Source organism: Pseudochaenichthys georgianus, chromosome 16 (genome assembly GCF_902827115.2).
Source record: "Pseudochaenichthys georgianus chromosome 16, fPseGeo1.2, whole genome shotgun sequence".
Lineage (NCBI taxonomy): Eukaryota > Metazoa > Chordata > Actinopteri > Perciformes > Channichthyidae > Pseudochaenichthys > Pseudochaenichthys georgianus.
Window position 1 is genome coordinate 13,595,669 of NC_047518.2, and position 25,293 is coordinate 13,620,961.

Sequence of the window (25,293 nt, forward strand, 5' to 3'; positions counted from 1 at the left end):
ATGGAAGTCTGCTTATGTCTTGCCTTTACTGAAAGGAGGGGAGGCAACTATTTTAAATAACTATAGGCCAATCTCTAAATTGTCAATTCTGGCTAAGGTTCTTGAACGCTTAGTGAGTGAACAAGTAAAGGAGTTTTTATGTATAAATGACATCCTGTCTAAACATCAGTCAGGATTCAGAAAGAAACACAGCACCATCACTGCCACGATGAAAGTGGTAAATGACATTACTACTATTTTAGATAATAAGCAGAGTTGTGCAGCTCTGTTTATTGACCTTTCCAAAGCGTTTGACACCGTTGATCATCGCATCTTAAAGCAGAGGCTACTCAGTATTGGCCTATCCAGCCTTGCAGTGGGGTGGTTTGTGAACTACCTCTCTGAAAGGTCCCAATGTGTTCATTTTGATGGACTGTCTTCTGAATGGTTAAACATTTCTAATGGTGTACCACAAGGTTCTGTTTTAGGACCACTTTTATTCTCCATATATATTAACAGTGTAGGTGATAATGTGGATGAAGCTACTTTACATTTTTATGCGGATGATACTGTGATGTATTGTGCAGGTCCCTCCATTCAGGAGGCTGGTGTTAAATTACAGGCTGTTTTTAACACTATTCAGACTCAGCTCTCTGAATTAAAGCTTCTTTTAAATGTGGATAAAACCAAGGTAATGCTCTTTTCAAAAGCTAAAAAGACACCAGAGCCTGTTTTAGATATTGTAACTACGCAAGGAACAAAACTTGAAGTTGTTGCCTGTTACAAATACCTTGGTATCTGGCTTGATGATTGTCTCACTTTTAAACTTCATGTCAATAACCTGCTTAAAAAACTGAGGGTTAGGCTAGGTTTCTTTTTCAGAAACAAGTCCTGTTTCTCACTTGAGGCCAGGAAAAGGCTAGTCACTGTGACCTTTTGACCTGTGCTGGACTATGGGGATTTGTTGTATATGAATGCACCTGCCAATTACCTGAGCAAATTGGATGCTGCGTATCACAGTGCTCTGAGATTTGTCACAAATTGTAAAGCGCTTACACATCACTGTACACTGTATACCAAGGCAGGTTTACCATCACTCTCTGTACGGAGGCTCAGTCACTGGTACACTTTTATCTATAAAGCTTTGTTGGGTAAACTCCCGTATTATATCTGCTCTCTGATAACACAGAGAGTTGCAAGCAGCTATTGTCTGAGGTCACATGATGTAGTCTTGTTAGATGTGCCAAGAGCAAGGACTGTCTTCGGTAAGACAGCTTTTATGTGCGCAGCTCCACTTGCTTGGAACAATCTTCAGCAAGAATTGAAACTGAGCAATCTCATTCCTCTGCATGTTTTTAAAGCTAGGGTAAATGAAATGCTTGCTGATACAATGGGCACTTGTAAATGTCTAACTATGTATCCTGTAAATATAATGTATAATGTCCTTTATTGTTTTATGTTTCATGTGGAATCTATATGCTGCAGGTCTCCCTTGAAAAAGAGATCTATGATCTCAATGGGACCAATCTGAATAAATAAAGGTTTGAAATGAGAGGCGTCTGTTCACTCAACAGAGCCTCCAGAGTGGTGATAGTCCGCAGCCTTTGTACTCCTCCCCAGCAGGTGTGCGCCGGCTGTGCGCTGCGATTGGACGACGTCGATCCAATCACCATCTTCAGAGGCGGACCAGGAGATGGGCAGCCAAGGATGTTGGAGCAACCACACAGCTCATTTGCATAAACACACACACAGCTGAAAACACTCACAGGCAGATTAAGGAGCAGACAAACAGCAACCGTAACACCACCCCATGAATATTTGTCTAGATCCGCCCCTGGTTAACTAAAATGAGTTAATCGGAACCTTTTTTACCCCCTTTTCCGTCCCTGCTAGAGAGCAGGGACTTTCGTGGGAGAAAAAGGTTCCTATTTCCGATTGGCTGGGCGGAATGCAAACTACGCCCCGTAAAACTCCCAACAAGTTTTGTGAAGCCGCCATTTTATTATCCTCGCATTAGCCCAGCGCACAATCGCAGAGACTAACTTATGGCAACACAAAAGAAAACATGGGAGCGGTGGAGATGAGGAGGTGTCGGCGTTCTGGCGATTTACTCAGAAGGCTTCAGTAGAAGCTGCTGGGACTCCCAGCAGCTTCTACTGCCGGGGACTTCGGGTGGCAGTATACGCCGTGAAGTTGTTTGCGGCCTGCCAGTAAACCCAAAGCAGAAGAAGTGACGTCAGCGGCTTCATGAGAACTAAAGAGTTCTCATGAACTAAGTTCTTATTAACCTTTGTGGGAAAAGTACTGTGGTGTGAATGTGCCTATTCTCTAGCAAAAATGCTAATTAATATTGCTTGAAAAGTCCAGTATCTTTTAGCAAAACGAAAAAATATGTCCATTAGATGTTTAAAGGTGATATTCTTGATCCTCCTCGAATATACTGCTTCTAGGATAAATGACTGCTTTTGGAAAATTAGATTTTGGTTCAGGCAAACCAACAAAGCACAGATGTAACAATTAAACTGAAAACATATCTAACTGTGTGTTGCATTAATGATATTTCTGTTGAACAGGAGGTGATGATGTACAATAAATTGCACCAATTGCAGTTGCCAATCCTATGCTGGAGAATGTAGAAGTTTTGGTTACATTAACACCATATTTCCTTATGTACTGTATGCCCCAAATAACTACCCATGATTGCCAAGAAAAAAGACAAAAAACATTTGCCAATTAGAATATTTATAGAAAAATCAGTATCAACATGCATTCACTTTCATTCTGTTGAATTTTTCCAGCGAAGAGCATCAATTCAAGGGTAACAGTTATTCCAGTGTTATTACATTTGTTTAAGAGCATTAATTGAAATCCATATAGGAATATCAGTACTTAATCATTATAAAAAATTAACAATTTCAAAAATTGAAATGAAAGAATAGCAGGTAATAAAAAATGACAAAATTGAACAATCGAAATATGTAACAATGAATAAAACAGTTCTTATATACAGAATAAAACAAACAAGTACAAATATGAAATGAGTCGTAGTGCAGCAGGACCCGTCCAGTCATCTGGAAGGAAGGCTTAGAAAGGACCGTTTGTAACATGAGAAATGTTTGATTTAGCCTTTCCTTCCTTTTTCTGAGATTAGGGTTTAGCATATGGATATCAAATGTTTTAAATGTAGTTGTACCATATTTTAAGCAATTTCATCAAATTTGTCCTTATTTGTTTTGTAGTTATAAATGTTATGTCATCTATATTTCAATACAGCTTCTCAGTTATGCAACACCTCACATATGCTGCATTTCTTCTAAATCCTGTGATATGTTTACTGACATTAAGTGACAAAGATAACAATTATAGATAATATTGGTCTTGGAGCTGCCTAGATTCAAGATCACATAAACAGTGTTTATACAAATGAAATGCTCTTTGCATTGCCAAGAGTCAATCAAATGAAATGACATCAGTTTGAAGGCCTATTCAAGAAATGATCTGAATATGAAACAGTACAACATTATACATCAATAGAAATGCTTTGCGAGTATGATGCTCTTTGATCATTTACTTTTCGTAAACAACTTATTAAGAAATGCATTTTATTCAATCAAGATACAGCAAGGCCAATGTCATTCAATGCCATGCCTGCTTATGATATTTCTAATGTACAGTATCTTAGTAAATTATGTACCAATATACATTTGTTGAACAACTATGAGAGTTCATTTTAAGAAACACGAGTGGTTCTGTTAGTGCATTATCCTTTCCTATACTTTGTTCAAGTCATCTAGCAACAGTAAAAATGTATTATTTTAAAGGGTCAATTCAGACATTTAGGTGCCGTTTACACGGGAACGAAACGGGTTGTATCTGCTACTTTTGTCTTTCGTATAGCCCGTTCGTTCACACGAGGCCGTAACGGAACCACGGAAACGGACCCCTAAAACGATAACGGGTCCCAAGGTGGATAGATCTGCAAACGGAACGCTCTGGGGGGGGGCCAAACGGCTCAGTGTGTACGCCCTATACGATCATTTCCTGATAACGATGAAGCCATAGCCCCGCCTCTCCCCACGTCTGCTGCTCACTGCTGTAGCATGGGTAGCTACTGTCAGTAGCTACTGACCATGCTACAGATGCTTAGTGTAACATCTACAGCTCCTCTACCACAACCATCAGCAACAAGTGGACATGGAGAACGACATGAACTACATGTTGCTACATCCACCGTGGGGCATAAACAGAAGGGCAATTATGGCAATCATGCTCGGGGGTCTTCTTCGCTGCTTTTGGTGTATTTTGTGGTGGAAGTACAGCGCCACTTACAGGCACGGCATATGTACTACAGCGTCTCAAGCAGGTCGAGCGGTCTCGTGTGAAGGGACCCGTTTATTGAGCCGTATCCGTGTGAACGGAAGACTTTTTTGATATCGAATTCGGTTTGTTTGCGTTCCCGTGTAAATGCAGCCTCAGATAGTGCTAAGAGTAAAACAGTTAGGATGTCTTATTATTATTATAATTAAGTGTATTTGTGTGAACCAACCCTTTACGGTATTATCTTAGGTTAACAGTGCTACAGCCTAGTCCAGTTATTCTTTTAAAACATTATTTGTATGGCCAGAGTACCGTTACAGCCACAGTGTTCTCCTCATGACGCTGAGTTAGAGTTGTGTGTACAGCATGAGAGTAGATGTGTCAGCGGGGTTCCTCACGCTCTGAAGCTCCAGCTCCTCTGGAAGGGCTGGAAAGGTTTCCTGAGGAACATGAGGTGAGGTTTGAGTCGTGGGGCTTTCTCAGGCAGTGCAGCAGCTTTGCTTTCCTCCGTGGGAAATCGATAGTTATAGACGTCTGGGTACGACCTCTGGAACTGAAAGGATATGCATCATTACAGTATAACTTCATAAAGGGCCTCTGAGATCTATATTTAATGACATTCCTCTTTTAAAACATATTAGTCCAGCCCTACCTGTTTGAGGCGTTTCCTCTTGTCCTTGGCAGGGAGTTCTCTGTCTGCGATCAGGCCCTCCAGCAGCGCCTGCAGCGGGGTCTGCGTTCCTATCACCCTCTGCTCCTCCGACTCCACCCTGCGAATCTGTTTACAGAAAGCTGGGGAGGAGCTGAAGTCTGTGTCTGAACCCGCGTATTTGATCTGATGGAGGAAATGTTGGATACATATTTAGTGATGCACCAACACAGCTGTCGCCCAAAGTACAATATTCTGGATATTTGCTCACTTGTTATTTTATGAAGAAATAAAGGTAAAGTGCATTTGAAATGTTCTTATTCACTGCATTATCGCCAGCAAATTATGTAAACCCACAATACTCAAGGTCAAAAGTTATAAAGTAAATAAGCAAAATGTCTTCTAAAAACATACAGCCAGTTAAGCCCCTGTCACACTGTCCAGAAATTGACACCAGACGGACACACGATAAAGGAAATGTTCAAATGTGGCTCTGATCGTAACAACATCCGGCCATTCGTGAGGGCATCTTAAAGGTCCCATGTCATGGCCATTTCTACTGATCATAATTCCATTGTTGAGGTCTACTAGAATGGATTTATATTGTGACATTTTCCAAAAACACACATTGGTTTCTCATACAGCATCTCTGTATAGTATGTGTATTCACTCTCTGTCCTACACGGCTTGTTGGAGCTCCTGCCCCCTTCCCCCCCTCCCCCTGCCTGATTGGTCAGCTCGCCCACTCTGTTCTGATGAGATCACCACCGTTACAGCGCAACATCAGTGATTATGTGTTACAATTAGGGTTGCAAAATTCCGGGAACTTTCAAAGATGGAAGCTTTCCATGGGAATTAACGGGAATAAACGGGAATTTCAAAATTGAAGGTTGGCTCTTCATAGGGAACTTAAATATAGTTGGGGAAAGTATATTTTAGCATAATTTTTACTAAAACAAACAGATGCCATTCAAGTACACTTGGATATCCATGCCATACCACACTGCTTACTGCATGGCTATTGAGACCACACAAAGGTTCGCAACAGGCTCACAAATGTGAGAGTGGAAAAACTGGTTGGCATTCGGGCAAACCTAGGCTCTCTGAGCCGGACACAGAGCCATCCTCAACAAGGCTGGACAGTGACACTGAAGAGGAAGACTCAGAGTGTGATGTTGATGAGGCCCAGGAAGAGCCCATTGACTGAAAGGGTTTAGCAAAAATGCAGAGGATTGCTTGATGGAAGATTTGCATGTTTAATGGGACTTTTTGGAGGGAGAAGGGCTCTTTTCATTTAACATTTTGAATGGGACTTTGTGGGAATTTTTGGATGGGGGGTGCATTTTTCAATGAGTGAGGTTGAGCTAGAGCTGGAGCTAAAGTGCACAGACGAGGACATTTTCACAAAACTTGACAACAAAATAAAAGAAGAGGGACTGTCTTGGGATGAGTGCATTGGTGTGTGTACAGATGGTGCTGGAGCAATGCTGGGGAAAAAGAGAGGACTAAAAGCAAGAGTCCTACAAGTGGCGCCCCACGTTATCTTTACGCACTGTATTATCCACAGAGAAGCTCTAGCGAGTAAAACGCTTGACCCAGAGCTTAAAAGTGTTCTTGAGACGGCGATAAAAATGGTCAACTACATCAAATCCCGTCCACTCAATACCAGGCTGTTCGCCAATCTCTGCAACGAACTGGGATCGGAGCATCAGGGCCTGCTGTTCCACACAGAAGTCAGGTGGCTTTCAAGGGGAAATGTTCTCAGCCGCCTGTATGAACTGCGGGACGAGGTGCGCTTATTTCTCACGGAGCATGGGTCCCAGCTCGCTGACCACCTGACTGACCCTGACTGGTTAACAAGGCTGGCATATTTGTCTTGCATATTTGACAGACTGAACGGACTTAACCTGTCATTGCAAGGTGAAAACACAAGCATCATGTCCTTGAATGATAAAATCTGCGCATTCAAGAGGAAAGTGGATCGCTGGACTGCGCGAGTTGAAATGGGCAGGATTGATATGTTTCCTGAGCTGGAGGAATTCATAGAGGAAAATGATCTTAGTGTTAACTCTGTGAAGAAGTCTATCACTACCCACCTGCAAGACCTCCTAGAACACTTTAACAAGTATTTCCCAGAGGAAGCAGCTCCGGAAAAATATGATTGGATAAGATCACCATTTAGCGTAACGACCGCAAGTCATCTGTCATCCGACATGGAGGACGCACTGACTGAACTGTCAAGTGACCGCACATTAAAGACAGCTTTTAATGCGAAGACGCTTGCTGAGTTCTGGATTTCAGTTGAGAGGGAATACCCACAGCTTTCCAAGGCCGCGATGGACGTGCTGACGCCGTTTGGCTCCACATACCTGTGCGAAAAGACTTTCTCGGCACTGACATATATAAAAAACAAATACAGATCTCGTCTAAACGTGGAGGATGATCTCCGAGTGGCCGTCTCCAAAATTAAGCCCAGGATGGATTTGCTGTGCTCCATGCATATTGCCCACCCGTCTCATTAGGTGAGATTAACGCTGAAACATAGCGTATTCCCCAAATGTAAATATGCACCGCAACAATGTTCATATGTTTATATTGGTTATTATGACCTTTTATGTCTTTTAAGTTTGCACAGCAACAATGTTCATATGTTTATTACCTTTATGCATTTTTACAGTTTGCACCGCAACAATGTTCTCCTAATTCACAGGAGATTACTTTGACTCACGAGTTCTGCTGTTATCTTATATTAAATTGCTATATGTAAAATCATATCATGGTTGTCAGGCTGTTCTGTTCTTGTGTGTTGTCGTTATGCGCGTGTTTGGATACGCGGGTCTGCAAAGGCTAAAATCACAACATTCCCTCCAGAGGGAGTTTCTCTCCCACCATTTACAGCTTCTCATTGACAGCGGGGGAGTTTAAGCCTATGCTTCCACTGTTGGATGAAAAGATCAAATCAAGCATTTCCAAACAATGTTGACAGTCAATATAGACTGTGTTCTATTTTTTATGATCTGCCTGCCAAAATAAAACACATGCACACATCAAGATGAACCAAATGTGCACAGATGGCTAAAATAAAAGGAACAAGAGCCCTCTGACTACATAAAGACGATCAACAGAAAGCACCAAACTCTCACTCGGCCTGTCTCAAGTTGAATGAAGTTGAGCTTAAGTTCAATCCAGGAAAACTACCTTCACCTTCAGTCACTCAATTCTGTGTGTGTGTGTGTGTGTGTGTGTGTGTGTGTGTGTGTGTGTGTATGTGTGGGAGAGAAACTCCATATAGAGGGAACTTGGGGACTTAAGCCTTTGCAGACCATTTACATGCACATAAACCTATATAACACACTACAGCAGTGTCTCTCAAAGTGGGGGTCACGTAGAGGCATGACAGGGGGAAAACATTTTGGGTTTTCTCCGGAAGTTTTTCCTTGTACGATGTGAAGGTCTAAGGACAGAGGGTGTCGTATTGTCATACTGATATTCTGTACACACTGTGAAGACCACTGAGACAAATGTAACATTTGTGATATTGGGCTATATAAATAAACATTGATTGATTGATTGATTGATTGATTTAAAAAAGAAAACTGTTTGTGTCGTGTAGTTACACTTAGAAACCTATGAGGGCGCTGAAGGACACAGGTGTGTAATGTACATGATGAGGATGGAAGGTCAAGCCTGTAACCCTGCCAAACAGGCTCATTGCAGCCACTAATGATGTGATAAGACACACTTTTTTGCCAAATATCAGCTTTTCTTTCTTTTCATTTTTTGAACAGATTGCAAAGTGGCAAAGTATTATAACTTATTGTTCTAGCAAAGGGAATGCACAATTGTATTATTTATTATTATTTTTGAGCACACAGTCCTATGGAGCATTGTTTTATTATCACTGTTCTAGCAAAGTGATTTTTTTAAAAAGGAATTCTCATGTTCATATTGATGTATTTAAAAAAATGTTACCTTGGCCCATTACGTGACTATTTGTGTTGGGGGGGGGGCGACTTTTTCTCCCCCCGACAGATAAAGTTTGAGAACCACTGCCCTACAGTAAAGGGCGAATCCAAAAAAAGCACAATAGGGCCCATTTATTCAAAAATCTTTGAACTACGAACTAGCTTGTAAATGTGAAACGGTATTTGTTTACAGATCATGTAATTTATAATTTAGTCAAGCTTTTCAAATGAGACCAAAGCGAGGGGCAGAGAGAGCTGCCAAGAAACATACACAAACAGAACAGCAAAATACAAAAAATCCAGTGAATGTGTCACTAAAGATGCTAGAGACTAAATCATCAAGACGAATACAGTTTACAGTTGGAAAAATGTTTCCAACTCTTAACAACAGAGAGATCCATGGCTTTATGAGGCTTTCATTTATATATTAATGTCTCCCCACTTCGTGCTTGGCAAGAGGATGGAACCATCCGGCACATTGAGGCACAAATAAGGCTTCGTCACACAGTCATTAATGAATTGAAGGCTTAGAGAGTGAACTGACTTGAGCTCTCTTCAGGTGGGACAGGTGCTCCTGGACCTGGCTACGCAGCTTTGCAGGGACTTGGAAGATGGTGTTGTGGTGCTCCATCATGAAGGTCACCAGTTTGGTGGAGAGCAGCTCGTCCAGGTCCATCTCATCCACAGAGCCCAGGACGCAGTGGGAGAACATCTGCACCATCTGGACCAGAACACAACGAGAGAAGAGTTAGAAACCATGATCCACCAATAAAGTCTCAACCAAACAACAGTTTTGCAAAACTTTTAATATCTCAGTTTTGTATGCATGAAGTGTTACAGATTGGGCATGTGTTGAGCTTTCCAGTTTTATCTAGACAACAATGTTAACTTTATATATTCTGAATTGCTGATAAAACATCCGATCAGACATGCCTGTTTTGAAGTCAGTGAAAGGACACTCATTTCAGATCTCATGATTCCATACTGCTGGTAGCAGATAGCATCTAGGGCTGTATTGTATGTACAGGGTATATGCAGGAATCCTGAAGTCAAATTTAATACCTTTTAAGACCTTTTTTAAGACCCTTTCCATACATTTTAAGACCTCATCGCCACTTCGAGTTCTAACCGGTTACACAATTTACCTCACATTTACTATATTGATTGTAAGATAGCACAACTAAACAGAGTGCAGACAGACTACTGAAGCCTCCTCTCCACATGAACTTCAACCTCTCTGTGAAGGTCAGGTTTAATGCTGCTTTGCTGCTTCTGTGCTCTTTCATTCCAGTAGAACTCCTCAGAAACCATTAGAAACCAGTATTTGACCAATAAACAAAACAATTGACAACACTTTGAACTATGAAATATATTAAACTTTGGTGAGCTTCAGCGGGGTAATGCCATATAGGATACCAAATACCCAGGGGTTAAATTGGGCTGGGGCTGTCCGGGGCTAAGCCCGGCACATAGGACGATGCTCTGACGTCATCACCCTCACACATTTGTCATATGTTTACAAAAAACAATATATATGTTAAGACTTTTCGCGTTCTTAATATAGACTATATTTAGGGTCGATATGTGTTGACCTTACTTTAAAATAGCAGATCTCTGTGACCGGATATAGTTTGGCTTAGACCCCGGCCCCACGAGGGGCCTCATACAGTAAAACGCAAATGCAAAAAAGTCTTCCGTTCACACGCATTCGATTCATTAACGTGTCCGTTCACACTAGACCGCTGGAAATGCTGGAAACGCTGTAGTACATATGCCAGGCCTGTAAGTGGCGCTACTGCCGCCACAAAATACACCAAAAGCAGCGAAGAAGACCCCGGAGCATGGTTGTCATGGTCGCCCTTCTGTTTATTCTCCGCGGTGGACGGCGTGTTCTCCTGCTGTATATCTCTCAGGTAGTCCACCAGCAGATAAACCTCCCCCCCCCCACAGAGCGGAGCAAGGCAACAAAACTTAAAATAAGAAGCAGCATTTTATGGCACGCTATGCATGGGGCCGCCTTGAGGGGGTTTCCCGACATGTTGTTTCAATAAATTAAAGGGTGTTTCATGTTGTCGTTGCTGTGGACCTTCTTAATACCTTGGAAAATGCCGTTTAATACTTTTTAATAGCCTTAATTTTCGCTAAATTGATTTATCAACTTTTAATACTTTTTAAGACCCCGCGGACACCCTGATGTATTTTTTCTAAGATCTTTTTTTATTAATATAAAGTCCATGCCTATTTTTGTGCACAAACGGAAAGAGCTTTTTAACCGCAGTGTTTTTTTTAAAGGCTAAACACTAAGAAATAAGAATTGAAACATAATTACGAAAATGTTGACTTTTGAAATTGACATTCCTCGTGTAGTCTGAAATGTTTGCGAAAATAATAATTATAATAAAGCCATTACTTACTACTCATTCAAAGTAGCAGTGATAAAACCGCTTCTTAAAAAGCACAACCTCGATCCAGAGGTTTTAGCCAACTATAGACCTATTTCTAATCTTCCGTTCCTCTCAAAAATTCTTGAGAAAGCGGTCGCAAAACAGTTGTGTGATTACTTAAAAAACAATGATTTATTTGAAGATTTTCAGTCTGGCTTTAGAACACATCATAGCACAGAGACAGCTCTGGTTAAAGTCACAAATGATATTCTAATAGCCTCAGACAAGGGACTTGTCTCTATTCTTGTTTTGCTCGATCTCAGTGCTGCATTTGATACTATCGACCATGATATCCTATTGCAAAGACTAGAGCACTTAGTTGGCATACAGGGAACTGCTTTAGGCTGGTTTAGGTCCTATCTATCTGAACGCTCTCAGTTTGTACGTGTTAACGATGAATCTTCCACGCAAACCAAAGTTAGCCATGGAGTGCCACAGGGCTCAGTGCTCGGACCTATTTTGTTCACATTATATATGCTTCCGTTAGGCAATATTATAAGGAATCATTCTGTAAACTTTCATTGTTATGCGGATGATACTCAACTATATTTATCAATCAAGCCTGATGAAATTAATCATCTAAATAAAATTCAAGACTGCCTTAAGGACTTAAAAACGTGGATGACCTTAAACTTTTTGATGTTAAACACGAACAAAACTGAAGTTATTGTACTCGGCCCAAAGAATCTACGAAACAAACTATCTAAAGATATACTAGTTATGGATGGCATTAATTTGGCCTCCAGTGAGACTGTAAGGAATCTTGGTGTTATATTTTATCAGGATTTATCCTTTAACGCCCACATAAAATCAATCTCAAGGACCGCCTACTTCCATCTACGCAACATTGCCAAAATTAGGCATATGTTGCCTCAAAACGATGCAGAGAAACTAGTCCATGCATTTGTTACTTCTAGGCTGGATTATTGCAACTCTTTATTATCAGGGTGTACCAAGAAGTCAGTCAAATCGCTTCAGCTGATTCAAAATGCTGCAGCTCGTGTACTAACCAGAGTTAGGAAAAGGGACCACATTACTCCTGTTCTGGCTGCCTAACACTGGCTCCCTATAGAACACAGGATAGAATTTAAAATTCTTCTTCTCACCTACAAAGCCCTTAATGGGCAGGCGCCATCTTACCTTAAAGAACTCATTATACCCTACTGTCCTACTAGGGCATTGCGTTCCAAGAATGCAGGGTTGTTGGTTGTTCCTAGAATCTCTAAAAGTACAATGGGAGCCAGAGCCTTTTCTTATCAAGCTCCACATTTGTGGAATCAGCTTCCAGTTTGTGTTCGGGCGGCAGACACCCTATCCGTTTTTAAGAGTGCGCTTAAAGAGCCTGTGACACCATCCCAACAACTGTTGTGCAATGAAATATTGGGCTACTAGTAATCTCGAACCGTCAGTTTAAAAAAGAAAAAGCGATACCGTTCCGTTAAATATCAATAATTGCGAACATCGCGGGGAAATTCTCTAAAAAGTACAATGGGAGCCAGAGCCTTTTCTTATCAAGCTCCACATTTGTGGAATCAGCTTCCAGTTTGTGTTCGGGCGGCAGACATAAGAGTACGCTTAAGACCTTCCTTTTTGATAAAGCTTATAGTGATAAAATAAAATAATCTAATAAGAGTGCATTGACGTAGATACGTTGTGCCTCTTCACCTATACATTTTAGTTCTTACTCTTTCACTTAAATCCTAAAAACTTAGATTTTATATTTAAAACTTTATCCAAACCTTTCCCCTCTCTGACCTCTCGAGGTTCTAATAGAGGGTAACAGATTGCAGAGAAGGCCTAGCCCGGCCCGGGAGTGTGGAACCTAGCCACAGACCTACTCCTTACCTCTAACCAATTCAGGTTCCAATGGGGACCTTTCTCCCTGCGTGTGCCTCTCCACCTCTGTTTCCTACTTCTTACTTGCTACCCTTTTCCCTCAACCTATCCTAAGGGAGTGCATGTATGTAGACACGTTAGTTTAGCTGCTATAGGCTTGGACTGTTGGGGGGGCACCTTACTCCGTCTTTCTGTCTGTTTGTACCTGTGTACTCTCATGTTCCGATTAACCCAGTTTCCCCCAAATCTCTTTTTTGTGTGCATATATACGCCGGGATCCTGAGTCGAGGCTAATCCTGTTGCTGTGGTCGTGTGTCCTGGATCCTCTATCCTGAGCAATGGATCTGAGTCATGGGCTTCGAGTCGTTGCTGAACCTGTCTCTGCGGTCCTGCCAGACTCTCACCATACTACTTCCCTGATGGCTCCTACAAGATTGCTGACATCCTCGTGGATTCATCTTCCTATTATACACACACATGCATTTCCAAACATTTGGACTACCTATGTTGTAAATGTATTATCTTTTCGATTTACACACGGCATCTATTGCACGTCTGTCCATTCTGGGAGAGGGATCCTTCCTCTGTTGCTCTCCCTGAGGTTTCTCCCATTTTTCCCTTTAAACTGTGGGGTTTTCTCTGGAAGTTTTTCCTTGTACGATGTGAGGGTCAAAGGACAGAGGGTGTCGTATTGTCATACTGATATTCTGTACACACTGTGAAGACCACTGAGACAAATGTAACATTTGTGATATTGGGCTAAATAAATAAACATTCATTGATTGATTGATTGACATCTGAAATCAGATGTGACTTCAAGTCATGTGATCATTTCTTAGTATTTGATCCTTCAACTTGGCCTCAGGAAATGCAAGGACTTCACAGTTTTGGCAACAAGTTTTGGAGAAAGCAAATCGGAGGCTTAAAAAGAGACAGGGAGGTGCATCTTCATCATCTAGCATGCAAGAAGTATAAATAGAGGACAGTGAAGGAGACACTGAGGAGGACCACGCTTCGTGTGGGGTGAGTACCAAACGCTGTCTCCTGGTACACATCTGAGTAACTCACTAAAAAAAAGTTATGTGCACCCCTGTTAATAGCATTAGTTGTATTATTGAGGTACAACAAAGAATATACATTCATTTTAGCTGACTATTTGTATTATTATGTTAACTGTTTATCCATTACATTTTTGGATTCTTGTACCACATTAGTTTCTGAACATCTTTAGATTACCACTGGATTTAGTTAACGACCGACAGGTGTGTTCAAAGCGTTTCCACGGCAACGCCCTGAATGAGAGACAGCCTGTCAGGGAATGTATTGACAATATTGTGCTGCATTATTGCTTCTAAGTAAAAAACTGTAACTCCAATCAGCTAAATATCCTACCCGAGTATTCAGGATACCAGATGAACACCGATGACTCTGTGTTTGCTAGATGTAAGTCCGTTTGATTAAATTAGCATATTGGTGCGGCCGTGACAAATTTCCCTACATTATAATCACCAAATTATGTATGAAGAGTGAAGATTGTGGCCAGCCGAGCAATAATTGGGAAACAACTCTTCAGATTGTCCAGCTCCTCTCCCCTCTAGCCGTGATGTCACCCACTCTAAGTCTTAACTCTCACACACATTATAAAATGGGAAACAGTGTGAAATGTTCACAAAACGTAAGCGCCGACTACGTGAGAACCGTACTAGCTATCAAGCATGACAACATTTGTGGCGGAAGAAGGAGAATAAGATGAGATAAGTATGTCGAATACTAGACTGTGTGTGGCTTCGCCAGTCACACAAAATGATATTAGTGTAGCTCCTTGTTATCTGCCACTGTGCAGAAATGCCAGCTTTAAACAGAATGAATAGACATGCAAAAAAAAAAAACAGCTTGGCATTAAATGTTATGAATAAAGCTTAAAATGTAATTTGAATGCAATAGAGCTGCAACAAACATTATCTTTGCACTCTAACCCTAGGAATTTCTTTCTATATCGTCTACAGATCCCGACTGCTTTGTATTCCAATTCACATTTTTTTAAAGATTGCCCACTTTCCGTTTTCACAGGTACCATGATATGATTCTGAACAAACAATATTCCTCTGTGCCCAGAAGCTAGAATGTGTGTGTCCTTGCCCCCCTTCCATACTGTGTTAGAGTTCTCGATAGTGTTTTTTTAATTAAATACAAATATACAACGACTATAGCAAAGTTTTATAAAAGGTAATGAGGACTTAAAATGTTTGTTACGCTGTGTCCTTGAAAAGTCACAGAAACAGAATGTTAAAACTTTGGATACGTGTACCAGTGTGCGGGTGGCGATGGCGTCATTGAGGGGGGGCAGGTGGGGATTCTGGCACACCCGCGCCATGAGCCGCAGGAGAAGCTGGAGGCGTCTTCTGTTGGGGGGGGGCAGTAGGAGGGTGCTGAGCTGCAGAGCTTCAGTAGCCACCTCCTGCTGCTGCTGCAGACCTGCAGAGACATGAGGAAGAGGAGAGTCAAACACACACTTTTCACACACATATCAGTAGATGCATGTGGTGAAGCACTCACTGAGAATGTTGACAAAGACTTCGTAGAGATGGTAAGTCAGCAGTGGTTCTTTGAGCCTCTGGAAGTAATCCGCTACTGTTTTCAGAACATCCCTCTCAAAACCAGGATACGCCGGCTGTTTGCTTCCATTGCCATTCGGCCCTGAGAAAGCACACAGAATGCAAGACAATAGCAAATATACAGTTATCCCTGTTATAGCAATGTATCCAGATTTATTGTAATTTCACCTCAACTGCATTACATTTAAGTGATATATTCCTTGAGCTTTAATGATGTGACTGCAATGAACTTTCACTATGGGGCCTCTTTGCTAGCTTTGAACCATGCCTATGAAAGTGCTGTTGGCATGGGAAGATTCACAGGGAAGATTGTGCGTACAATCCCTGCTTCTTTTTCAGCACCTGCCTCCGTGTGTGTGTTTAGAAATGGTGTGTTCTGTATTGTTCAGGATCAGTTCCAGGCATCTCTTATTAACACATTATTATGTTCGTCTCTCACTTTAAGGACATTCACATTGAATGTCGACGACAAACCCCAGTTAATGTGATCGTGCAGATCAAAATGCAAACCAGCTACTTAGGTTTTTATGGTTTATGTGTGCGGAATCACTCACATTATGTAAACAGTTCAACTCAAAGTAAGATATCTACCATCTGGAACCTACTTTCTCAAAATGATCATTAGTGAAGTAACTGTAGCATAAGCTCTCAGGTTTAAGATTGAACTTATGTCCTTGAGGTGGAAGACTCACTGCAGTCCTGAAGCAGATGGTGAGTTTTTTCAAAACTGAGTATAAAATGTGCACTTACAATTGGCGAGGCATTTCATTGCTGATACCACCCAATATGGCATGTCCTCTGGAGATGCAAAAGAAGATAGGGGAGTTGTAATATATGTTGCAACAAAACACATTTTCTTTTTTTATTGTGAAGCAAAGCATCATACCTGCTTTGTTCTCCAGTACGACTATGCCCGTCTTATTCACGCTGAACACGTTGTGAACGATGTGCTTGCCATTCACATGCATAGGGTTTAAGACGCCATCCAGTGAATTTAGGCCCAACACTCTCTGTAAACTGAAACAAAAGAGTTGCCATTAATTATCTAGAGTGGTGAACATTGTAAACATCCCTATCTGCATGGTATTGCATATATGTGTGATCTGGCTCTCATCTCAACATTAACACAACACCAGAAACCTCCTGTGGAGAGGGGTCTAAAGGCAAACAGTTAACATGTTAATATAAGCCAATTTAAAAGAAAAAAGTAAGTATGTGTCATGGTAGAAAATATGTTGATTTGGAGCAAATGTTAAAAACAACATGAACAGGTGAAGTGTTTACGAAAGGTTCTGGATAGGTTACATACTGCTCAGCTGTCATTGATTTCCAGATGTGGTCCACTTGCTTCGTAGTTATCTCCTTCCTTCGTATGAGCTTGCATTCATTCACATCCCCAATAGCAACACTGTGCCTCTTATTCCACAGATCTGAGGTCTGATTAAAAAAGAAATGGATACATGAATGAGAAAAGGTTACTTTTGACTTAGATTACGAGGGCAGAACAAAATGTAGGCAGTGTGTAACTGCCTAAAGTACAATACAAAAGCACAAAAAACAGCATTCATGTTAACAAATAAGTTTAACACACATTTCATTTCTGTCAATGTTTGAATCACATGTTAACATTAATCAGGTTCTTTTTCAAACTGTAGTTTTTGTTGTCGTTCCACAGTATTGTATTGCACTGTTGGTGTATAGATTTCCGCAGTTTTTTTCTCCATAAATGCAAATATAGTGAACAAAGTATTAGAAAAGCCCTTCAATATAATGCTATTAAACACACATCCATAAAGCTGCACCATAAAATGAAGTTCAACAAATAAACTTCGGCTGCAGTAAGTACAAATATAGCCCTCTTGTACTGCATTACCTCTCAATGCACTTTGCTTTAAAAGTGCAGAATGACTGATTACAGCTGTAACTGCATCAGAGCAGAGACTTGAAATCATCTCCTCTTGCCATTTGCTCTCCATGAATACGCTTAAGCACATTAAGCCCTGCGTGAGTCGAGGCAAGGCAGTGGAGCAGCTGACACATCTTTGTCTTCCTCTCACCATGACAGAAGACTTCAGTGGTGCTATGTTTTCCCGCTGAGGTAATTCTTCGTAGTCATCCCAACGAATGAGTCTGGGAAGGTCACCGCAGTCTCTAAACAGAGGCTTTGTTGGGAAGGATTTCAGGGGAGACAGTGGGGGGAACCTGAAGAGAGAGACAACAGCACTGGGTTTAGCTGAAACAGATGAAGGGGCCAACTCTGTAGAAGCAACAACAACACTAATATAGTGTTGGGAAGGACACGTTTATTTTCACTTAAATCGACTACCCAGTACGAACACATGATAACCCTTATTGGAATCATTCTTTCATAAGATCATGTCAAATGCTCAAAATGCCTAATCCAGACTTATTTTCCCTCATTTGACTGAGCTAAGAACGTGATGCTGCTGTGAGGTGTAGGATTGGAAGAGGGACTTAAGGTAAGAGCAAGAGCAAAAGCGCTCTATAGAGTGGTGCAGGAATGAGTCCTAGAACCCGGAAAGGAGTGAGCATTTCACCACGTCTGGTTCCCTCACTCGAAGTCAAAGGTTTATTGAACTCGTTTGTTGTTCGATGCCTGTTGTGAGGTCTGTTGAACTTAGAATATGTCAGTAACAACTCAACCATTAATGTCTGAAGCCTTTCCTTGTCTTAAAAATGATGGTTGCTAACAAGTTACTAAGATTAGAGTACTAAATGTCATCTTGCTGATCACAAGTTTGTTAGCTTAGCGGTGGTGACATGAACCTATGCGACATTGATGTCATTGGTTTATAGCCTAACGTTAGCTTTCTATTTCTGCCGATTGCATTCACTCTTCAACCATAACAACATTTGTGGTCAAATGTTTAGATTATTCTGCTGAATAAAACATGTATGTATCATAAACGTGTTCGCCACAGATCTTATCTTCCTTCAATATTGTGAAATCTAATGGCATAATCCCATTACTTTATGTTGAGGGAGCATTTGCGATGCTTCCCTGTCAGTCTTAAAACATACGACATTAATGCACCACTCGTGCGACACTAGTGTGTCAAATACCATGAACAACAGTACAGGATGACAATTAAGTACCTGTACAGATGGCCATTGTCTTCAAAGTCTTCTGTCCCGTGGCGTCCTTTGATGTCTTCGATTACATGAGCCTTGAGGAACTTCCTGAGCAGCTGCAGAGTCTGGTAGCGAGTCACTTCGGGCCCAAAGTTGTAATTGCGCCTCAGCAGATCGTGCAGATAATCGACAGCCTCAGCTCCTGTGAAACTGCAATCATAGGAGCGGAAGTTCGCCCAGTGCCTTCTCAGCGGCAAGCCTCCACGGAACAGTTTAATGGTTTCATTCCACTGCAGAGGTGGGAGACACATGTGACAGAGGGAGGGAGACAATGTGGTGAGACAAATGCTGAGAAAACTTCTGCTACAGACAGTGAATTCAGATGTGTTTGTTTGCAATCTAGTGTAATACTGTAACCCCTAGATTCCACCGGATCCGTCTGCGCCGCGGTTTTGGTAAGGCCTCCTCCGGCGTCATACCCTACCGGGCGCGTTTCAGAAGCATTTCAGAAGCGGAGCGTCTTGCCTGCCGGCTCGCAGTTTTTGTTGATTTGGGCATATTTCCTGGACAGGCTACTTTGTACAGACAAAGTTCATAATAATTGTAATATCCCAGTTATAAACGACATGAATCAAAGATGTGTTGTTGTATTTTAGTGGTAAAAAATTGCATTCATCATTATAATTATTCTATATATATATAATTTACACAATGCCTGTAAACCGGAGGAGAACGCTGGCATTTCTCCTCCTACTTGAAAGACTACGGAGGGATAGGGTCTGAAAAATGTGTTTGTGTGTGTGTGTATATATATATATGCTATATATATATATATATGCTCTGACCGTTCCACTTCCTGCCTGCCCGACCTTACGTTACGGCTGCGCCGCGTAAAAAATAGGATTCATCCTCATTTGAGAGGAGCCCTGCGCTTCTGGGTGTGTTGATGTTGACTCGTTGGGCCTTTCCTCCTGTACTTGTTTGTTCCCCAGTTCTTTCCTTTAACTGAATCTAGGAGAGGGCATTTAGGCCTTTCTACTTCCTTCTTTTGATTATTTTAGTTTTTCACCCCCTTTCCCTTGAACTAATTTATACGGGAGAGTGCATTTACGTAGTTACGTTGTGCCTCTCGGCGTATACTTTGACTTTCTGTCTCTTTGGAGAGTGCTAGTACGTTGGATACGTTGGGCTTTTTCACTGTTGTCCCTCTTCATTGTTGTCCCTCTTCACTAGTATCCCATGTCCCCTCTTCATAATTTGGGTCTTCATAATTTCCAACCTATTCTAAGGGGAAGCATGAGGGTGCCTTTTCTTTTCAATGTCTGGCTTTGTGTTTCTTCACCTCTTACTCGTTTAATATTTAGGAGAGTGCATTTACGTAGTCACGTTCTGCCTCTCTTCCTGTTTCTGGCTATTCTGTTCATACCCTTGTTTCTCTGAGAAGAGAATAAATACTGGGCACTATTTTGCTGAGGTTGTCCGTGTCAACCGTCAACAGGAGTGACAGTCCGCACACACACAAGACCGCAATTATGGCAGAAGCAAAAAAGCCCAAAATATATAATTTCACTCCGAGTGGGAGGATGATTATTTTTGTATCTATTCCAATTCAAAGTCCATCTGTCTCATCTGCAATGCGAGCGTGGCTTTATCGAAGAAGGGTAATTTAGGAGCGGCATTTCAAAACAGTGCACAAACGCTACGAGACGGAATTCCCTCCTAATTCGTAGTACCCCTCACTGCAGTGCGCAGTACCTCAAGCTCCTCCTTCTCAACCTTCTCAACCTTTGAGGCACGTGACTAACGGCCCCTCCTTCTCAACCTTTGAGGCACGTGACATCCTGTTTCTTTGAGGCACGTGACATCCTGTTTCTGTTAATCATAGCGTCTGAGTACGATGGAGGTAAGTATCCCTGAATAAATTAACTATTTGTTTTTGCTGCGGTTTAAAATGTGTTGATTGAAAGTAAAACTTTAATACAGCTACACCATTGTTTGGTGTCCATCCTATTTTCGCGGGAGAGGACTGTTTAATACAGCTACACCATTGTTTGGTTTCCATCCGATTTTCGCGGGAGAGGAGAGCTTCACCATTGTTTGGTTTCCATGGTAGCACGTCACTTTAGCAGCGCGCGCAACTCAAAGTCTTGAAATGCTCCCGTTTTCTGAGGTCTCAAGGTTGGCAAGTATGGTCGTATCCCTGAATAAATTAACTATTTGTTTTTGCTGCAGTTTAAAATGTGTTGATTTTAAGTAAAACTACATTTGTGTTGCTTCAAAATAGTAAGATTGCTGTATAAGCAAAGTCCTGAAAACTTTAGGAAAGTCTTTATATTATTTTTGCACTACTGACAACTAATAACTATACTATGTAATAGTAGGATTGCTGTATAAGCAAAGTCCTGAAAAAACTATGCATAAACTATATTTAAATTCGATTTTTACAAAATAAATGTATATGTATATGTATATAACCATTTTGTTTGTGTTTATTTTCTTTGACCAGAAACACATCACACACTTACACCATGATGGGAGCCCAAAAGTGTATATTTGTAATTCTGGCAGTTATCACTGCCCGTTCTGCCAATACCAGGGTCAGAGGCTTCAGGTGGAATAACATGCCAAAAGCCATTCTTCTGTGAGGCACAGAGGTATAATAAATTGCTCTTTTTAGTGCTGTCTGTATTTTCACATTATTTACAATGAGAGCTTAATGTCTTCAAGCTTATTGACTTTACTATTGTTTCTTGTTTTCAGAGTTCACAATTGTTAAGTGTGGCTTAAGCTGCAGAACAGCAAGCCATTTTCATTGTCTTTATTGCTCACAGACCATAATTAATAGGGGCCAGTTTTTACGGCATGTCTATTCACATGAGCCAAACGCTGTGACTGTAGGGCGACTTACAGCACCTGCCCAGCTCCCTCCACCATCTCACCTGCTCACTCCAGCACCTGCCCAGCGCCCCCCACCATCTCACCTGCTCACTCCAGCACCTGCCCAGCTCCCCCCACCATCTCACCTGCTCACTCCAGCACCTGCCCAGCTCCCCCCACCATCTCACCTGCTCACTCCAGCACCTGCCCAGCTCCCCCCACCATCTCACCTGCTCACTCCAGCACCTGCCCAGCTCCCTCCACCATCTCACCTGCTCACTCCAGCACCTGCCCAGCTCCCCCCACATCTCACCTGCTCACTCCAGCACCTGCCCAGCTCTCTCCACCATCTCACCTGCTCACTGCAGCACCTGCCCAGCTCCCCCCACCATCTCACCTGCTCACTGCAGATGTACTTACACTCTGTGTAAGTACATGTAGTTCAGTCTTTGCTATTGTTTGTTTACTGTACAATGAAGTGTGAGTGTTAAACATGTAACCTGTCTTTGTCAAATATATTTCAGGATGAAGAGGTTCCACAAAAGAAGCAGGCCATAATTTGAATGCGTCATGTGTGAGCGCTGCTGGGGGGGAACTGTTACAATCTGTATTAGGTTCACTAATGCCTCAAAATGTAATAGTTGTCAGAATCTGTCTGTGTTTTATGTTGTCCTGTCCCTGTCTCTGTGTTCAATAAAATTGAAAGTCCTGAATTCAAAGTGTTTCTTAAGTTAAAGAGTATAAGTATTATCAGCTAAATGTACTCGAAGTATCAAAAGTAGAAGTACATGCATTTGGCTCTGTTCACAGTATTATATTACCATTGATATTATCCTGTCAATTCTATCAATTTGTCAATACGATGGCACTTTTTTAATATATTTTTTAAAATACTGGTAGGAAATAATGTGATATGATTTCATTTATATCACATGTTTTTCAGTAAAAAGTGAGTAAATATACAATATTGCCTCTGAAATTAAAATTAAAAAGTAAAAAAACAAATGAAGGCCCTTTATTGAAGTCATAACAGACATAATTGATGCAATTAACATGCAAATAGACATTAAAATATGCTTTGAAGGTTGTTAATGTGTTTAGTTTGAGTTTTACATTTTTAAATGCCGTTGCCATGGCGACAGATCACTGTCACAGAAGGAGGGGCCGTTAGTCACGTGCCTCAAAGGTTGAGAAGGAGGGGCTTAGGTTGAGAAGGAGGGGCCGTTAGTGACGTGCCTCAAAGGTTGAGAAGGTTGAGAAGGAGGAGCTTGAGGTACTGCGCACTGCAGTGAGGGGCTTCTCCCTAATTCTGCCCTACGCTCCCAAAAGGGGAGGGGCCTGAAAGGACAGCTAAATGCACAGCAGTCCATTTTCACCAGGCCCAACAACAAGAGCAAGGCTGCTACCAGAGCATCTTATCGCGTCAGTCACGTTCTTGCGATACACATGAAGTCTTTCAAAGACGGCGAAGTTGTGAAAGAAGCATTCCTGGAGGCTGCCGACGCGCTTTTGAGGGACAGTACAAATAACAGTAGCATTTCAACAGGTTTTTGATATAATAAAAACTCAAGTTAGATACTGTTATTAATCAGCTGTAAGTTTTAGTTTGTTTGAACTTATTCATTATAATTATTGTACAAAATGGTATAAGAATGCAAACTTAAATTGATTATAGTCTATTATCAATTCAGGTTAAGAAACTAGTGTTGCTTGCATCCTATTTTAAAGGCATTTCTTTTTATAATCAACTAAAATGCTACAAAAAAGGGTTTGATTCCATTAATTGTGTCTCTTTTATTGCACTTTGGCAGCAGATTCCTGTGTAGCTTCAGATCTGAGTTGTCTTATTAGAAAGCCTAATTTATACTTTTGTAGCAACACTATTTTTATATAATGGCAAAGAAAGGGTTCAGAGTATTTTCTTTTTTTCCTGTGTCATATGTGGCAGCACTGTTTAATGTGTCTTGAAAACATTACCCACTGTAGTATGTGACGTGTGAATAAACTCCAACTCTGTATCAACAACACTGTTGTGTAACTTCAGTTAAATACTTGTATGTGTGTAGATTAGAAAGAGGTGAGATAAAGGATCTGCAGTATTTTATGAAGTATTAATCGTACAAAGGTCAGTTTTATACAAGTAGAAGTGTGTATTTACCTGGCAGTAGGCTGTCAGTAATGGCTACGCCTCTCTATTTGGACTGGTAGATCTCGGCAGACTGGCAACTTTAAAAGTAGCTCTCGGTTCAAAAAAGGTTGGGCACCCCTGCTCTAGCTGAATAAACTAGGCAGAAAACAATCAGGTAAATGTAAAAATATTTTGGTACACCATTTTTGTTTTTTTCAAGTACACTGTCAAGCTTCATCTCATTATTATTGACCAAGCAGAGGGCTTTTCTAAAGAGATTTTCCTGACATGGTAACAAAGACATGTTGACATTGTCACAGAAAGAAAGGCAGAGGTTCAAATAATAAAATGGACAATGGCTGAATTCCATTAAGCTGCTTTTTTTTCAGGACCCTGCTATTGTGCATGCTGGAGGCAACAAGTGGAACATAGCGCTCGTTAAATATACAAGGAACACCTGTGCTTTTAGTATTTAAGAATTAAGTGAGTGCTATCAAAAAGGCTTATGGGGAACCATGTGGTTTGTAAATTAACTTACTGGGATTCAAATGTGCATCTAAAAAAATAAAATGCCAGCCTGTTAATGTGGTATGCTCACTATTGCATGTAACAACATATAGATTATGTGTGTGGGTGTTGCATTAATGTAAACCATGCAGTGATTGAATGGTGTGAAAGGGGTTAAATATTCCAAAAAGCCAGAAACAATATTGCATGTTGTGTTTTTCTTTAACATGTAATTAAATAGCTGATAGTGACTGCCAAGGATGCATGTGCATTAGCACAGAGAACACATTAGCACGCCATTAACCTGGTAGATACAGCAATTTCCCTTTACGTAAACACTTGGGAATACTTATGTAAATTGAGTGATTATAAATGTTAAATAACACTTACTGCATAGTTCTGATAAAGTCAGGTCAAACACAGAAAAGCAGAGCTGAACTTGCTTGAAAGTTGCTTTGGTTGAACATACATTTCGAGCCCTTTTAGTAAATGTCCTATTATTTGGTGCCGACTATTTAAAACGCGTAAACTCAGTCACGTTACCAGAGCAAAAGTAAAACAACTGTTAGCTTAACATGTAATGAAAGCTGGAACGAACGTTATGTAACGCTTCCAACATGAAATGCACATAGCAAGTTAATGTTAACGTTACAACTTAGCGTAAAGTCTCATATTCACGTAACATTTGTCTTTGCTCTGCTAACAACAGACTCACCAGCTTGGTTGCCCGGTATGGACCCGTTCCAATAACTTTACCATTCATTCTTATAGTGAAATCCCGATTCCCTCGTATGAAAACATGGAGATAAATAACTTTTAGAAGCTTTTAAAAAGCTTCAGCTGCCGGTGAAAATGCTGCAGGCTAAACCTCTTAGCAGAGACG

The 25,293-nt window shown here is 41.1% G+C and overlaps 1 protein-coding gene and 1 long non-coding RNA gene across 3 annotated transcripts; one reads left to right on the top strand and one right to left on the bottom strand.

Annotated features, from left to right (window-relative positions):
• Positions 1 to 2,704: 2,704 nt before the first annotated feature.
• depdc1b (DEP domain containing 1B) lies at positions 2,705 to 25,293 on the bottom strand. 2 transcript variants are annotated; one of them, XM_034101778.2, is made up of 11 exons: positions 25,126 to 25,293; positions 18,923 to 19,188; positions 17,863 to 18,007; positions 17,115 to 17,242; positions 16,692 to 16,822; positions 16,556 to 16,603; positions 15,747 to 15,887; positions 15,499 to 15,665; positions 9,455 to 9,631; positions 4,949 to 5,131; positions 2,705 to 4,736 (listed from the first exon to the last, which is right to left on the bottom strand). In XM_034101778.2, the coding sequence occupies exons 1-11, from the start codon at positions 25,171 to 25,173 to the stop codon at positions 4,644 to 4,646; spliced, it is 1,527 nt and encodes a 508-aa protein (XP_033957669.1). In that variant the 5' UTR covers positions 25,174 to 25,293; the 3' UTR covers positions 2,705 to 4,643. The 2 variants fall into 2 exon arrangements, with proteins under 2 accessions (XP_033957669.1, XP_033957668.1); XM_034101777.2 differs by having other exon boundaries at positions 2,705 to 4,849.
• LOC117460395 (uncharacterized) lies at positions 20,790 to 21,940 on the top strand. Its single transcript, XR_004553635.2, has 3 exons — positions 20,790 to 21,084; positions 21,405 to 21,552; positions 21,659 to 21,940. It is a non-coding gene; the product is annotated as an uncharacterized lncRNA (long non-coding RNA).

Bases quoted from the DNA above. Each gene is read 5' to 3' on its own strand.
- depdc1b (XM_034101777.2), bottom strand. From the start codon at position 25,173: ATGAATGGTAAAGTTATTGGAACGGGTCCATACCGGGCAACCAAGCTG. The intron at 16,823-17,114 runs GTATGTAACCTA...CTTTTGTTTCAG, and splicing joins AAATCAATGACAGCTGAGCA to TTTACAGAGAGTGTTGGGCC. The intron at 9,632-15,498 runs GTACACGTATCC...GTTCTGGTCCAG, and splicing joins CCATCGCCACCCGCACACTG to ATGGTGCAGATGTTCTCCCA.